The sequence below is a fragment of the Pristiophorus japonicus genome, chromosome 15, assembly GCF_044704955.1.
Source record: "Pristiophorus japonicus isolate sPriJap1 chromosome 15, sPriJap1.hap1, whole genome shotgun sequence".
Classification (NCBI taxonomy): domain Eukaryota; kingdom Metazoa; phylum Chordata; class Chondrichthyes; family Pristiophoridae; genus Pristiophorus; species Pristiophorus japonicus.
Window position 1 is genome coordinate 163988958 of NC_091991.1, and position 18022 is coordinate 164006979.

Here is an 18022-nt window from a genome sequence, read left to right on the forward strand (position 1 = left end):
TGATAACACAAATTCCTTCAGCTTGCAATGTTACATCTTTCAATCAACTAGATCCATTAATGAAGATCAGATTTCCTAAAGTGGAAACTAGGACTGAGCATTTGTTACAATCAGAGTTAGGTTTTGGAGCGAGTAAAGTTACTGTTCTCTGATTCGGATACTTGAGTTTAAATTTTAACCACCTCCCCCCACTCATTGTTGGCGAGTTCCCTTGTCCAAGTGTGATCTTGCTGCCAGTGCCAGGACCACTTGCCAGGTCACTACACACCTGTATTTGCCAATAGAAAATCACTGATGTGGCCAATCATGGGCATGATCAGTTTAGATAATAGAGTAAAAATCATGTATTGGCTGGAAAACTGGTCTTTGGAGCCAATTATTGTTGGACAGCTCCAATTTTCAGCCAGCTGACAGGCTTGTAGATCTGAAATGGGCAGAAAATAACAAAATTCCACAATCCTTGTGTGTCCAGCAAAATCTTCTACTTGTCACAGACAACAGATCCATTCGCTTATCCTGCTGCTAATGAGACACTTAGACCTCAGATAAGTACTCTGGTACTGCAGACCACACACACACTGCTCTGATATAGCAGATATCATTTTGGGAGAACCATGCGAAGTCCCATGATCTCAAAAATAATAACATTTGCAGCTCACATCTTGGGTTTTGATGAATTCTTCTACAAATAACCCCAGATTCTCAATGGGTTTAATATTAATTAAGATGACAGCCAGAATCTCGAAGTCGTCAATGAATCCAGGCCTGCTCAGCAAATCAGCTAATTCCCTGGGATCAATGCGATTCAACTCCTGTAAAACACAATAGGTAAATTCTCAACTTTATGTAAGTAACTAGAAGCAGACTGTGTGAAACAGATGAATGCATAGATACCACTGCGACAAAAATGTTGTTTATTTTGGTTAGCTATTGCATGTGAAAAAAGAAATACTGCAAATGTAAAAGCATTCCACCAAAACCCAGTTTAGCACTAGATTGGGACCGTTTATTATTTTTCTTTTAAGGAGATAGAACAATTTCTATAGATATAATTCTGTTGCCAACGATTAAGAATTGTCCTCTGATTACCTGATGTTTGGCTCATTTTCATTTGGCCCAATTTTCACACAGCCTGCCAGGCAGGAAGAGGACAGGAGGAGAGTTAAAATCGCTACTGTCGGCTCTCCACATGATTCCTGCCCTTACCATTTTAACTCTGGCTACATGTCAGGCAACCTCCCCAGGCAAACAGGGTCCTAATTAAAAGTTCAAAGTCACACTCCTTTGATGTCATACCTGCCACACTGTATTTTAATGTCAAATCACGATGCCTTGCCCAATTTTGGACCCGCTAGCAAAACCTAGGGGATTGGTATCTGATAACTCCTGCAGCAGCAGAAAAGGGGGCTCTGTGCTGCAACTCACTGGATCACTAGACCTTTTTCCAGCATCTGATTTGCCAACATCCAGCTTCCAAATCACAACTTGTATACTTTTGTTGCTTTAGGACTCTTAGTCAGCTTTCTCTACTTATTGGCCTTGAAATTGTGGTGTCTTCGCCGTCATATTCTCTTTGAAAGACCCGAGAAGTTCCGAATTGCCACATGCTCAAAGTCCGGAACTTATGATCGAAACAGATCATTCAAATCGACTGAAAATTGAAGATTGCTGTTAGGCTATTTGCCCAGCATCTGCCCAGCAATTGCCCATGTAACTCTTACGGCTGGTAAAAGCAGGCATAGGGCATGCTTTCACCAGCTTAAGGATACAGATAAGGCTTAACTAAATCATTTAAAAATCCAAAATTATGCACATAACACTTTAAATTAGTTTATGTAAATATTGGCAGAGATTAAGATATTTAAAATTATTTATCAGAAAATTAAATTTTTATTAAAGTTGGTGCAAAGAAAGGATTTATGAATAAAATAACAATTCAGTACATTTATAATCATTAGAATTCTGTAAATTGTATAAATATTTGGGTTTCCATTGCATATCATTGGGGATGCCCTTCGTAAATGAATGCAATGGAATCCTCTTTTGTCATTGAAGGACCAGGTCCACGTAATCCCAGGAACACTTTCAAATCGCCTGCGTCCATGGGATCCGTGGGTCTTTATGCTGCCGTATGCCTGAGGCCCGAGACTGCAACGCTTCACAGCCTGGATACCTGCCGGTAAATTCGTAAATATTTCTGGACGTACGCCTCCAACCGCAATTTCTAGGCCATTTTTGCTTATTTGTTCTGGATGGAATAGGATGGACGAGGAGCAGCAGCAGCAGCCTCAGCAACCACCACCACCAGTACCTGGGCCTCTCCGTAGACAACAGGTGAGGGGTGTTAAGTTCAGGAGGCCACTCCCAGCATACAAGGTCTACAGGCCAAGAGTAACTTTCTTAGTAGTAACTAAAGGAGCAATACAGGAGGTTGGCCTTTTCAGACAGGCTGTTGCAGAACTCCCTAGCTTTCAAACTTCTTTCTCGGTCTTTCAAACTGATCTCTCTCTGTCTCCTGAAAGTCATTTCTTTTGTTCCCAAACCTGTTCTCTCTCTTGCTCTTCTCCATCTGTCATCCTAATGTCTGTTGCTGCTTTAATATGATGTCTGAGGCCCTGCAATCTCTGCACAAAGTAAAGGGCTATAGAGAATACATTTGCTGGTATCCCAGAGGCAGAGAGTATGTCATTGATAAACAGAGGGTTGATGCCGAATCTAGCACGCATGTCCCGTCACAAAAGGATTTCTCAGGGTGGGGGAGTAGGCAGCACTACCAATGCAAGGAATGGCCCAATAATGGGCTGTGGATATGCTGACTGGAGGCAATAAGAAAACACCATGAGAAGCCATGAGGTGCATGCTGGCCAGAAGCCTATTTGAGAAGGGAGCGAGAAGCAATACCAGGTGTTAAGAGGGTGTCACGAGCTTAAGATATTGACTGCAACTGCTACAAAGGGAGGTAGTGGGGAGAGATGAGGGGAGGCCAGGGCATAAATTTTCATGTTGGCCACAACTGGAGAGCCAACATGATTTGATCTCCAGTGGGATAGTTATGTCCAGTAGCATGGAGGTGACCCCCTCATCGTATGGATTGTGGGAGCCCATAAAACTCTCCCGCTGTATAAGATTAACCACCCTATTGGCTGATATAAAGTGGTTATGGTCATGAAAGAAAGATTTCTTCTGAGAGTTGCAGGACAAATAATAGAATCAGGGTTTCTGTGCTCCTTCTGAAATATGGGCAGATGCCTTCCCTGCCCTCTCAGGAAATGGCACATCCCATAGGATACCAAACATATGAACCTAAGAAATAGAAGTAGGAGTAGATAATATGACCCCTCGAGACTGCTCTGCCATTCAATAAGATTATGGCTGATCATCGACCTCAACTCCACTTTCCCGCCCGATCTTCATATCCCTTAATTCCCCTAGAGTCCAAAAATCTATCTCAGCCTTGAATATACTCAAAAACTCAGCATCCACAGCCCTCTGGGGCAGAGAATTCCAAAGATTCACAAACCTCCGAGAGAAGAAATTGCTCCTAATAGAAACAGAAAATAGGATCAATAGTAGGCCATTCAGCCCTTCGAGTCTGCAATGCCATTCAATATGATCATGGCTGATCCTCTATCTCAACACCATATTCCCGCTTTTTCCCTATACCCCTTGATGTCTTTTGTTTCTAGAAATCTATCTATCTCGCTCTTAAATATATTCAGTGACTTGGCCTCCACAGCCTTTTGTGGTAGAGAATTCCACAGGTTCACCACCCTCTGAGTGAAAAACTTTCCCCTCATCTTCCTAAATTTCCTACCCCGTATCCTGAGACTGTGACCTCTTGTTCTAGACTTCCCAGCCAGGGAAAACACCCTCCCTGCATCCATTCTATCCAACCCAATTTTATTTGTTTCAATGAGATCCCCTCTCATTCTTCTAAACTCGAGCGAATACAGGCCTAGTTGACCCAATCTTTCCTCATACGACAGTCCTGCCATCCCAGGAATCAGTCTGGTGAACCTTCGCTGCACTCCCTCTATGGCAAGTATATCCTTTCTTGGATAAGGAGACAAAAACTACACACAATACTCCAGGTGTGGTCTCACCAATGCCCTGTACAGTTGGAGCAAGACTTCCTTACTCTTATACTCCAACCACCTTACAATAAAGGCTAACATGCCATATGCCTTCCATATTGTTTGCTGTATCTGCATGCTGTCTGTGTTTCTTGCACGAGGATATCCAAATCTCTCCAACACCAACATTTAAAAGTTTCTCAATTAAAAAATATTCTGGTTTTCTATTCTTTCTACCAAAGTGAATAACCTCACATTTCCTGACACTATGGGCCCAAGTTTCCACATGATTGGCGCCTGATTTTTAGGAGCAACTGGTGGAGAACGGACTATCTTAGAAATCGAAATTCTCCACATTTTTTTTTTCTGCAGTTCTAGTCAGGTAGAACAGTTCTACTTTGGAACAGAATTTTTTCTTCAAAAGGGGGCGTGTCCGGCCACTGACGCCTGATTTCAAAGTTTCCACAGTGAAAACGTACTCCAAACTAACTTAGAATGGAGCAAGTGAAGATTTTTGTAGAACTGAAAAAACCTGTTCTACACATTAGAAAATCAGGCGCAGGTTACAAATTAGGCGTCCAGAACGAGGTGGGGGGGGGTGGGAAGTCATTAAATTCTACAATCAATCCTTATTTATATTTCTACAAATATTATACAAATAAATCCAACCTGAATAAACATTTATAAGCAAAGAAAAGATTAAATAAACCATCTTCCTACCTGTGTGAAAGTGCTTCAGCCATCGTTTGTTGCCGCGGAGGGGAGGGAGGGGAAGGAAACCGCCGTTTGTTGCCACGGAGGGGAGGGAGGGGAAGGCGACAGCAGCTTGTTGCCGCCGTGGAGGGGAGGGAGGGGAAGGAGACAGTGGTTTGTTGCCGTGGAGGGAGGGGAAGGAGACAGCGGTTTGTTGCCGTGGAGGGGAGGGGAGGGCGGGGAAGGAGACAGCGGTTTGTTGCCGTGGAGGGGAGGGAGGGGAAGGAGACAGCGGTTTGTTGCCGTGGAGGGGAGGGAGGGGAAGGAGACAGCGGTTTGTTGCCGTGGAGGGGAGGGGAGGGAGGGGAAGGAGACAGCGGTTTGTTGCCGCGGAGAGGAGGGAGGGGAAGGAGACAGCGGTTTGTTGCCGTGGAGGGAGGGGAAGGAGACAGCGGTTTGTTGCCGTGGAGGGGAGGGAGGGGAAGGAGACAGCGGTTTGTTGCCGTGGAGGGGAGGGGAAGGAGACAGCGGTTTGTTGCCGTGGAGGGGAGGGGAGGGAGGGGAAGGAGACAGCGGTTTGTTGCCGTGGAGGGGAGGGGAGGGAGGGGAAGGAGACAGCGGTTTGTTGCCGTGGAGGGGAGGGGAGGGAGGGGAAGGAGACAGCGGTTTGTTGCCGTGGAGGGGAGGGGAGAGAGGGGAAGGAGACAGCGGTTTGTTGCCGTGGAGGAGAGGGAGGGGAAGGAGACAGCGGTTTGTTGCCGTGGAGGGGAGGGGAAGGAGACAGCGGTTTGTTGCCGTGGAGGGGAGGGGAGGGAGGGGAAGGAGACAGCGGTATGTTGCCGTGGAGGGGAGGGAGGGGAAGGAGACAGCGGTTTGTTGCCGTGGAGGGGAGGGAGGGGAAGGAGACAGCGGTTTGTTGCCGTGGAGGGGAGGGGAGGGGAAGGAGACAGCGGTTTGTTGCCGTGGAGGGGAGGGGAGGGAGAGGAAGGAGACAGCGGTTTGTTGCCGTGGAGGGGAGGGAGGGGAAGGAGACAGCGGTTTGTTGCCGTGGAGGGGAGGGAGGGGAAGGAGACAGCGGTTTGTTGCCGTGGAGGGGAGGGAGGGGAAGGAGACAGCGGTTTGTTGCCGTGGAGGGGAGGGGAGGGAGGGGAAGGAGACAGCGGTTTGTTGCCGCGGAGAGGAGGGAGGGGAAGGAGACAGCGGTTTGTTGCCGTGGAGGGAGGGGAAGGAGACAGCGGTTTGTTGCCGTGGAGGGGAGGGAGGGGAAGGAGACAGCGGTTTGTTGCCGTGGAGGGGAGGGGAAGGAGACAGCGGTTTGTTGCCGTGGAGGGGAGGGGAGGGAGGGGAAGGAGACAGCGGTTTGTTGCCGTGGAGGGGAGGGGAGGGAGGGGAAGGAGACAGCGGTTTGTTGCCGTGGAGGGGAGGGGAGGGAGGGGAAGGAGACAGCGGTTTGTTGCCGTGGAGGGGAGGGGAGGGAGGGGAAGGAGACAGCGGTTTGTTGCCGTGGAGGAGAGGGAGGGGAAGGAGACAGCGGTTTGTTGCCGTGGAGGGGAGGGGAAGGAGACAGCGGTTTGCTGCCGTGGAGGGGAGGGGAGGGAGGGGAAGGAGACAGCGGTTTGTTGCCGTGGAGGGGAGGGGAGGGAGGGGAAGGAGACAGCGGTTTGTTGCCGTGGAGGGGAGGGGAGGGGAAGGAGACAGCGGTTTGTTGCCGTGGAGGGGAGGGGAGGGAGGGGAAGGAGACAGCGGTTTGTTGCCGTGGAGGGGAGGGGAGGGAGAGGAAGGAGACAGCGGTTTGTTGCCGTGGAGGGGAGGGGAGGGAGGGGAAGGAGACAGCGGTTTGTTGCCGTGGAGGGGAGGGGAGGGAGGGGAAGGAGACAGCGGTTTGTTGCCGTGGAGGGGAGGGGAGGGAGGGGAAGGAGACAGCGGTTTGCTGCCGTGGAGGGGAGGGGAGGGAGGGGAAGGAGACAGCGGTTTGTTGCCGTGGAGGGGAGGGGAGGGGAAGGAGACAGCGGTTTGTTGCCGTGGAGGGGAGGGAGGGGAAGGAGACAGCGGTTTGTTGCCGTGGAGGGGAGGGAAGGGAAGGAGACAGCGGTTTGTTGCCGTGGAGGGGAGGGGAGGGGAAGGAGACAGCGGTTTGTTGCCGTGGAGGGGAGGGGAGGGAGAGGAAGGAGACAGCGGTTTGTTGCCGTGGAGGGAGGGGAAGGAGACAGCGGTTTGTTGCCGTGGAGGGGAGGGAGGGGAAGGAGACAGCGGTTTGTTGCCGTGGAGGGGAGGGAGGGGAAGGAGACAGCGGTTTGTTGCCGTGGAGGGGAGGGAGGGGAAGGAGACAGCGGTTTGTTGCCGTGGAGGGGAGGGAGGGGAAGGAGACAGCGGTTTGTTGCCGTGGAGGGGAGGGAGGGGAAGGAGACAGCGGTTTGTTGCCATGGAGGGGAGGGAGGGGAAGGAGACAGCGGTTTGTTGCCGTGGAGGGGAGGGGAGGGGAAGGAGACAGCGGTTTGTTGCTGTGGAGGGGAGGGGAGGGAGGGGAAGGAGACAGCGGTTTGTTGCCGTGGAGGGGAGGGGAGGGAGGGGAAGGAGACAGCGGTTTTGTTGCCGCGGAGGGGAGGGAGGGGAAGGAGACAGCGGTTTGTTGCCGCCGCGGAGGGGAGGGAGGGGGAGGGGGAGGAAACCGCCGTTTGTTGCCGTGCAGGGTGGGGAGGGGAAGGATAGCCTCAATGCTGATGTGCTGATGGCAATGTGTTTTTATTAAAAAATGTTCAAAAATTAAACAGCTACAAAGAACTACAAAAATGGCCGAGTGCCAATGTTTCCTGCACACTGCGCGTGCGCGAACGCTCCAACGCGCACGTGCAGCGTTGCCGGCAGGAAAAAAACTAATTTAAATAGTACCCGCCCCCTCCCACTTACAAAATCGGTGCGAGTGTAGGCTCCGCCCCCCTGGGCGCCGCGCCAAACAGGCAAGGAGCTGCAAAGAGCTCGAGAATAGCGCGTTTTTTTTCTGGTGCCGTTTTAGGCACGAAAAACGGCGCCCAGCTTGGAGGGGCGCCCGTTTTTTATCCTGTGGAAACTTGGGCCCTATATTCCATCTGCCACCTTACTGCCCACTTACTTTGTGTTCTCCTCATAGCTTACTGTCCCACCTACCTTTGTATCATCAGCAAACTTGTATACATTACAGTCAGTCCCTTCATCTAGGTCATTAATATAGATTGGAAATAGCTGAGGCTCCAGCACTGATCCTTGCGACACCCCACTAGTTACAGCCTGCCAACCTGAAAAAGACCCGTTTTTCCCTACTCTGTTTTCTGTCTGTTAACCAATCCTCTATCCATGCTACTATATTACCCCCAACCCCATGAGCCCTAATCTTATTAATAACCTTTTATGTAGCACTTTATCAAATGCCTTTCGGAAATCAATGTACTACAACCACTGGTTTGCCTTTATCTACCCTACCTGTTACATCCTCAAAAAACTGTAATAAATTTGTCAAACACGATTTCCCTTTCATAAAACCATGTTGACTCTGTCTAATCATAATACGATTTTTTAACTACCGTACTCTGACACCACTTCCTTAACAATGGATTCCAGCATTTTCCCGACGACTGACATCAGGCTAACTGGCCTGTTGTTGCGCGTTTTCTCTCTCCCTCCTTTCTTGAATAGCGGTGTTACATTTGCTAACTTCCAATCCACTGGGACTGTTCTAGAATTGAGGGAATTTTGGAAGATCAAAACTAATGCATTCACTATTGTTGCAGCCACCTCTTTTAGAACCCTATGATGTAGGCCGGTAGGTCTAGGGGATTGTTGGCTTTTAGTCTCATTAGTTTCTCTATTACTTTTTTTCTACTTATATTAATTATGTTAAGATCCTCACCCTCATTCGACCCTTGATTCCCTATCATTTTTGGTATGCTTTTTGTGACTTCTACTGTGAAGACAGATACAAAATATTTGTTTAACATTTCTGCTATTTTCTTATTCCTGATAATTTCTCCTGTCTCAGATTCTAAGGGGCCAACTTTTATTTTTGCTACTCTCTTCCTTTTTACATGCCGTAAGAAGCGCTTCCAATCTGTTTTTATACTTCTTGATAGTTTTCTCTCATATTCTATTTTTTCCCTTTTTATCAATTTTACCCTTGAGGTTATTACCCTTGAGGTTCTGCTCATTAATTTAGACCGTAGCTCTTCAAATTCCATCAGCAGAACCTCATTCTTAGTTCTGGAACCTCATTCTTAGTTCTACTAAGGACAGGACAATTATATTTTTATTTTTCCTTTGTGGCGTTGTGATTGAATTCAGTGTTCTAGGATTGGAACTAGAATAGACATAGTGGAAAAATACACAATTTATTGCACTGGCTACAGGTAGGACAAGTAACTAATGTTGATCTGGAAAGAAAGACATCCAGATTCAACGCACTTCACAAGAGAATCACTTTCTTTTTACCTCAGCTACACGGTCAGGAGGAACCAGTGAAAATGCATCCTTCAGAGTTAGAAAGTTGGAGAAACCTTGGAAATAGCTCTTCAAGTAGACAACAAAAGTGCTGTTTTCATAACAATGAAGAGGGAATGCTGGAAAAAACCCAGAAAATATTCAATTACTTTTCAATGATCCTAATGTCACAAAAAATGTTAATTGAGCATAAACATCAAAAGCCAAATATGCAATAAGATTAAACTAGTGGAGCCATACTTTAGTAAGTCATTAAATTCCTAACACAAGCATTAAACTAGTCAAAAGAATCAGTCAATATTGGAGTGAAAATTGTGGTCGGAGGCTTCCTTCATACGAACGCCTCCGACCCAAAAAAAATCTACAAAAGTACCTGGTGGTCCCAGAGGACCGTAGGATTCCGGTCAGAGGCCTCGATTCGCTGCGCAGTGCATGGGAAGATGGCTTCTACGTACGTATATGCTGGAGTCACGTGGGCCTAGACCACCAATCACTATGCAATATTCTCATTGATAAAAATGGGATCACCGTTTGTACGAGTTCCCATTACTTTCAATGAGAATAACCCCCTAAAACACCGAAGCACAGCATAATAAATAAATAAAATACCTCACATATTTAAAATTAAGTGAAATTAAATGTAATTACATTTTTTAGAAAAATATATATTTTGGGGAATTTTTTTTTAATGTGTTTTAATAGGGTTAAAAATAAACTTGCCTTAATGGACAGGGTTTTTAAATATAAAAATGTGTTTAAATGTAATTATTATATGTTTTAAGTGTTACGCTGGTAAAAGTAAGCTATGTGCCTGCTTTTACTAGGCGGAAAAGTTTGAAGAACATTTGCGGAATAGCCCAATCTCTCCCGCGCGGATGTCCTTCTCCCAGGGATGTGGAAGATCTATCTTGAGAAATCTTGACAGATCGGAAAAACAGTTTTCAGCGTATGCGCTTTGTGCCCCGAAAACCGGCTTTTGCTAGGCCTTGCACTTCATACGGACTCGGTGAGGTTGGAATTTTCGGCCCAATATGACTTTATTCTGTTTCGAGGCCTTAGTTGAGGCTTAAATAATATAAGTATTTCGGTGATAGTTTCTGCTGAATTAGTTATTAATGCTGCCGATTTTTAAAAATTGTTCATGGCCAGGTAGATAAGGCAGTTAAGGCATATGGAATACTTGCCTTTATTAGTCGAGGCATGGAATACAAGAGCAAGGAGGTTATGCTTGAACTGTGTAAAACACTGGTTAGGCTGCAGTTGGCGTACTGTTTGGTCATCACATTACAGGAAAGATGTGATTGCACTGGAAAGGGTGCAGAGGAGATTTACAAGAATGTTGCCTGGACTGGAGAATGTTGGCTATGAGGAAAGATTGGAGATGCTGGGTCTGTTTTCTTTTGAACAGAGAAGGCTAAGGGAAGACATGATTGAGGTGTATAAAATTATGAGGGGTCTGGATAGAGTGGATAAGAAGGACCTGTTTCCTTTGGCAGAAGGGTCTACAACCAGGGGGCATAAATTTAAAGTAATTGGGGGAAGGTTTAGAGCATATACGAGAGGAAATTTCTTCACTCAGAGGGTGGTGGGGGTCTGGAACTCGCTGTCTGATAGGGTGGCAGAGGCAGAAACCCTCACCACATTTAAAAGATACTTGGATGTGCACTAAAAGTGCTGGAACCTACAGGGCTACAGACCAAGAGCTAGAAAGTGGGATTAGGTTGGATAGCTCTTGGTCGACCGGCGCGGGCACAATGGACCGAAATGGCCTCCTTCCGTGCTGTAAATTTCTATGATTCTATGTATGTGGGTGGTATGTATTGCTCCTTAGTTACTTTGAGCGTGTTAAGAATCAACCACATGAAGTGGGACTGAAGTCACATATAGGCCACGCCAGTTTAAGGGCGCCAGATCCATTTCCTGTGGACATTATGTACTTATCAGAAAATTATTAGTTGTTAATGAAGATTTGTTGGAAAATGTATCAATAGGTAAAGCTTTAGTTGGTAAACTACAGTGATGTAAATCATCTAACTTCATTCAATTCAACAAATCTTTTCATAGAATCAGAAATTTACAGCACAGAAGGAGGCCATTTCTACAAGCTGCACTGTAACAACTCGCCAAGACTTCTTTGACAGCACCTCCCAAACCCATGAGATCTCTACCACCTAGAAGGACAAGGGCAGCAAGCACATGGGAACACCACCACCTCCACGTTCCCCTCCATGTCACACACCATCCTGATTTGGAAGCAGGACCCCGTTCCTTCATTATCGCTGGGTCAAAATCCTGGAACTCTCTCCTCAACAGCACTGTGGGAGTACCATCACCGAACGGACTACAGCAGTTCAAGAAGGTGGCTCACCACCATTTTCTCAATGGCAATTAGGGATGGGCAATAAATGTTGGCCATGCCAACGATGCCCACGTCCCGTGAACCAATAATAATTTTTTTTTAATTCAGCCCATCGTGTCCGTGTCGGCATCCAAGAGCTATCCAGCCTAATCCCACTTTCCAGCCTAGGTCCGTAGCCCTGTACGTTACGGCACTTTAAGTGTGCATCTAAGCATTTTATAAAATGTGGTGAGCGTTTCTGCCTCTACCATCCTTTCAGGCAGTGAGATCCAGACCTCCACTACCCTCTGGGCAAAGGAATTTCCCCTCATATCTCCTCTAAACCTCCCCCCAATTACTTTAAATCTATGTCCCCTGGTTGTTGACTCCTCTTCCAAGGGAAACAAATCCTTCCTATTCACTCTATCCAGGCCCTTCATAATTTCATACACCTCAATCAGGTCTCCCCCTCAGCCTCTTCTGTTCCAAGGAAAACAGACCCAGCATCTCCAATCTTTTCTCATAGCCAAGATTCTTCAGTCCAGGCAACATTCTTGTAAATCTCTTCTGCACCCTTTCCAGTGCAATCACATCTTTCCTGTAATGTGATGACCAGAACTGTACACAGTATTCCAGCAGCCTAACCAGTGTTTTATACAGTTGAAGCATAACCTCCTTGCTCTTGTATTCATGCCTCGATGAATAAAGTCAAGTATTCCATATGCCTTCTTAACCACCTTATCGCCTGCTGCCTTTAGGTATCTGTGGACCTGCACTCCAAGATCCCTTTGTTCCTCTACACTTTTCAGTGTCGTACATTTAATGTGTATTCCCTTGCCTGTTAGCTTTAATATCTTCATCCACAGAACCAGAATTAACTATTGCGTTTTGGGGCGTTTTAATATTTGGTTTAGACTTATGGTTTAAGCTATAATAGGGATAACTTTCACCTTCACTGCTTGGCTGGTAAACTAGTTAGATACTGGGTCCTAACGGGAAACTCCAGTTTATAAGGGGCATGGAGTCCACTTATGAGAAAGACCAGTAGTGCTGAGCATGAGAAAGTATCTAGTGCAGACCTGTAATTTGTAACAAGATGTTGTATAACATGTTATAGGTGCCTTAAATTGCAAGGCATTTTGAAGCAAAAAAGAGATAAATATAAATAAACTTACAAGATTAGTTATTGTAGCTATAGGATATGAAAAATGTTATTGGGAATAGCAACACCTCAGTTTGAAAAGCCACCTACGGATCAAATCACAAGGTGTCACCAAGCCATTAAACAAGAACAGTTATATTTATTTCATTACCTTTAGCATAAGTTAATATATTTTCATATATGGCTTCTTGATCACTGGTATTCTGCTGCTGTTTGAAGAAGCTCAGTAATGAGACACTGGAAAATAAACAGAAATGCATCATATACACAGGTCACTAGAATTAACAATGTTCTCTTAGGACTTGGGGGATTGAAGTTGTTCTCAGTAGTATCTGTACATGTTTTTGTAAAATTCCTGTGTGCTATTTCACATATTTCTTGACTAGTTTTCTTTAAAATGGGTCAAGAAATATGTAAAATAGCACATGGCTATTTTACATATGCTGCAGCTATACAAAACCCTGGTTAGACCACACCTGGAGCACTATGAGCAGTTCTGGGCACCACACCTTAAGGAGGATATATTGGCCTTGGAGGGAATGCAACGTAGGTTTACCAGAATGATATCCGGACTCCAAGGGTTAAATTACGAGAAGAGATTACACAAATTAGGATTGTATCCCGAGAATTTAGACGGTTAAGGGGTGATCTTATCGAAGTTTTCAAGATATTAAGGGGAGCAGATAGAGAGAAACTATTTCCACTGGTTGGGGATTCTAGGACTAGGGGACATAGTCTAAAAATTAGAGCCAGACCTTTCAGGAGTGAAATTAGGAACACCCTCCCACAGACAGGAATTAATGAAGGGATTAAGATTTCATCCTAGTGCCCTTGATGAATATTCTTGTCAAAGTACCTGTCCCAGTGTTCTTACAAAATATAGTATCAGGAAGATTTTCTTCCTTTTGTTAAGTTAGTAACCTCTAAGTGAACAATGACCCAGTATACAGTTTCCCGATTGAGGGCTTCTGGTATGAGCAGTGCTCACAGGGAGCGTTGGTCGGAAATTCGAAGATTCCCGATTTTCTGTTTGCTTTCCCAACAAGCAATCTCAAGTAAGCATTATACTTCCCCAGATGCCCCTACTCGGGGATTAAGTCCTGATACAATATTAAACTGTAACAAATACATAATTATTGGCCCAGGAAATGTTAAGCTTGTACCTGCATCAGAATAATAAATGGATCAGGGAATATATCTGAGCCATGAAGACAATGAAGCTGGCACATAATTTCCTGGCACACACTACCCCAGCACTTGACAGAGGCAACACCTCAATTTCCTTTCCCCAAGACATTAACATGGATGGCAGCACCCACAGTACATGCATGTCTCCTGGCTGAGCCTAGCACTGTAAAATAGGGTAGGAATGGTGACCAACCAGCTGTGGGGACTTCTGGCAACTGCTGGAGAGCAGTGGCCAGGAAGGATCCCTAACTTATCTTGGAGGTCCTCTACAGTTTCCTTCTCTGCTCCCCTCATATCTTCTCGTGAAAGCCCACCACCAGATTTATGGGGTGACGTCTGTATCAGGGCACTCCAACAGCCTCCTGCCTCATTGGCAAGACAGCAGGTCCAGCTCCACTCCTATCAAAATAATATTTTGGGATACAGTATATGAGTAACTTGAGACATGACATGTGGTAAGTGTATAATGCTTGGGAGGAATAGATGACTTGGACCAATGGTTCCCAAAGCATTCCACCACTAGGAATTTCCTCTCATCATGTCTGGGTCTGTTGTAGGGTAATTCAGAAAGTTTAATTACTGTGATCAGTCTCAGTCAACAACTCGATGATCATTGTCTCATGCGACTACCAAGATGGTGAATAGATGGAACTTGTTTCTTTTTGTCTAGCAATTCCTATGTAATCAAAGTCCGTGAGCATCATAATGAGAGACACCCCCAGCATTATAAAAGTCCATTCCCTTTTTCCTGAATGTTGACTCTGGGAATGGGTGCTCCCTGGTGGCAAAGATCAGAAAGATACCCCTCATCAATTCATCATACAACAGACCTTGTTGAAGAGAAAAAACTATATTGGTACAGCTTTTTCTTTTTCTTGACAATTTTCTCCATTTCCTTTCCCTTCCCTCCAGAAGCCACTCACATTCAGTTGAGGATAGATTAGAAATGTACTTACATTTTTTCAAATAGAAGGCACGGGAGACCCAGGCTTGTGTTGGAAGTGAAAAGGGCGGTGGTGATCAGTGGCAGAGATGGAATTAGTGTGACATTAAGCCATTCATTCACCTCTGTATGACTGAGTCCAGACAGACTTTTAGAAAACTCAAGCTGTATCCCCTCTATGACAACAGTTAAATGATTACTCTGAAAAAAGAAAAGGACATAGTCGTGTTTTAATACTAAATATTACAATTTTTACATGATACAAATTCCCTCAGCTTGCCACGTGATGTCTTTCTACCATTAATGAAGACCAGTTTTCCTAAACAGGAAACTAGGTCTGAGCATTTCTTACAATCAAAGTTAGGTTTTGGAGGGAATTAAGTTACCATTCTGTGATTCTGATACTCGAGTTTAAATTATAAGCACCTCCTCCCCACCCCCTGTTGGTAAGTTCCCTTGTTCAAGTGTGATCCTATGGTCAGTGCCATGGATGAAATATCTCGTCCAGTCACTGCACACTTCGTGGTGTAAAACATTGATGTGGTCCGATGGACATGACCAGTTCAGACCAACAGACTCAAGGGCATGCACTGGCTGGAAAACTGGTCTTTGCAATCAATTGTTGTTGGACAGCATATGTTTTCATAGAATCATAGAATGAAACAGTACAGAAGGTGCCCATCGTGCCTGTGCGGTTCTTTGAAAGAGCTTTCCAATTCGTCCCATTCCACTGCTCTTTCACCATAGCCCTACAAATGTTCCCTTTTCAAGTACATATCCAATTCCCTTTTGAAAGTTACTATTGAAGTGATTTGTACCCTCAGATAGTGCATTCCAGCCGGCTGAGGGGCTTGTGGATCTGAAATGGGCAGAAAAGAACAAAATTCCACAATCCTTGTGTGTCCAGCAAAATCTTCTACTTGTTGTGTAGAGGCAACAGATCCATTCGCTTATCCTACTGTTAACAAAGCATTTAGACCTCAGATAAGTACTCTAGCACTGCAGACCATACACACACATTGCTCTGATATAACGGACACCATTTTGGGAGAACTACTATCCTGTGATCTCAAAGGTAAAAATAACATTTACAGCTCACCTCCTGGCTTTCTATGACTAATTGATCAATAAGTATAGCCAGATTCTGGATGGGTTGGATATGTATTAAGATGATGATCAGACTCTCATTGTCGTTAATGAATCCAGGCCTGCTCAGTGCCTTAGCCAATTCACTGGGATCAACGCTATTCAACACCTGTAAAAACACAATAAGAAAATTCCTCAACTTTTATGCAAATAGCTGGCAGACTGGGTGAAACCCATGAACGCAGAGATACTACTGTAACAAAAAATGTTTTTCTTTGTCTAGTTTTAGCATGTGAAACGAGACGGACCGAGTGGTTAAAATTGCATCTGGTAGCTCCCTGCACGAATCCCGCCACACACCATCTAAATGCACCAGTTACTGGCTATATTGCAGACAACCGCCCCAGGTAAACTGTGTTCTAATAAAGTCAAAGTCACTCTCCTTTGACATCATACCCGCCACACTGTATTTTAACTCCAAATTGCGGTGCCATGTCTGGTCTCAGACACACCAGAAAATCCTAACTAGCTCCTGCATCTGTATAAAGGAGGCTCTCAGCTTCAGCCACTGGGATCACAGGACCTTTCACTCTCTGGATTTCCAGGAGAGATTCCAGCTTCCAGATGGCAACTTGTACACTTGTAAAATTTTAGTCAGCTTTCTCTTCTTATTACAGACATCATTCTTGCTTCTTTGTTCTGGATGGAGCAGGATGGAGAAGGTGCAGCAGCTACAACCTCAGCAGCTACCACCACCTGCATGCACCTGGTCCGCTCAGAAGACAAAAGATGAGATTGGCTACATGCTGGATGCCATACCCAGCACCTGGGGTCTTCAGGCCAAGTAACTTTCTTGGATCTAACCGAGAAGCAGGGCTGGAGAAATCTGTGCTTCTCCAGGCAGGGTATTGCAACCTCCTGCAACAGGATTTGCTACCTGCTGGACCAGGGTACATACCATCCCAGAGGAACTCAAAGTCACCACAGTCCTGAATATTTATGCCATTCTATCTTTTCAGTTTGCTACAGGGAACTTTAGACACATCTTCAAGTCTGCAGTTCACAAGCAAGGTACCGAGGCCCTCCCCACAGACCACAGTGGTCAACAGGGTTCCCTCCTTGCAGCGCATAACTGACTATACAGACATTTTCTTGGGGTCGGGGCCGCCTAGGATGATGATGATAATTAATATAAATTTTATACAATTTATTATGGTGTGAACTTTGGCTTAGTGGTAGCATTCCTACCTGAGTCAGACAGGTGCATGTTTCAAACCCTGCTCCAGACAGTCCCAACTGATAGATACAGGAGATTGGACTCTGAATTCTAGTTTGAATCATACTCAGCTACTCAAATTATGCTATACCCTCTCAGGAAATCTCACATCTCACAGAACACCGAAGGAGAAAGAAATTATATTTTTAATTTTGTTTTGTGGTGTTGTGATTGAATTTGAAGTGTTCCAGGGCTGGAACGAGAATGGTCAGATTGGAAAGTTTCTAGACTCATTGTACTAGCTACAGGCAGGTCAAGTAACTATTGTTGATCTGGAATGATGGACACCCACATCCCCCATTTCACAAAATAAATCATTAACTTTTTACCTCAGCTATACGGTCAGGAGGAACCAGTGCAAATACATCCTTCAGAGTTAGAAAGTGGGCAAAACGTGGCAATGAGCTCTTCAGGAAGTGAACAAAATTGTTGTTTTCATAACAATTGAGAGCGAATGCTGGGAAAAAGCATAAAGTATTCAATTACTTTTCAATGATCCGCTTCACACAAAAAATGTTAACTTATCTTGAACATCTGAAAGCCCAAGTTAAGCAAAAGGATGAAACAGGTCGAGCTATAGTAATTAAATTTCTAACAAAGGGTGACAGAGGTTAAAATAGCCAAACGCATAAGTCAAGATTTTTTGAGGCTTCAAGTAGTAGCAATGTTTTGGTTAGAATTGCTGTAAAATTAGCTGATTTTAATGCTGTCCACATTTTAAAATTATTCTTGGGATGTGGATAGTACATATTGCTCATCCTTAGTTGCCTTGAGAAAATTTACAGTCAACCATGGA

General features: G+C 45.1%; 1 protein-coding gene across 1 annotated transcript in view; it reads right to left on the reverse strand.

The window, feature by feature from the left end:
• Positions 1–632: 632 nt before the first annotated feature.
• The window catches only part of LOC139281631 (uncharacterized), a 67743-nt gene continuing 50353 nt past the window's right edge, over positions 633–18022 (reverse strand). Inside the window, exons 20-25 of the mRNA XM_070901775.1 lie at positions 17556–17683; positions 15964–16119; positions 14878–15065; positions 12885–12970; positions 9225–9352; positions 633–812 (exon numbers count right to left, since the gene is read on the reverse strand). Of these exons, the coding sequence (XP_070757876.1) occupies positions 633–812; positions 9225–9352; positions 12885–12970; positions 14878–15065; positions 15964–16119; positions 17556–17683 (866 nt within the window). The remainder of the gene's footprint in view (positions 813–9224; positions 9353–12884; positions 12971–14877; positions 15066–15963; positions 16120–17555; positions 17684–18022) is intronic.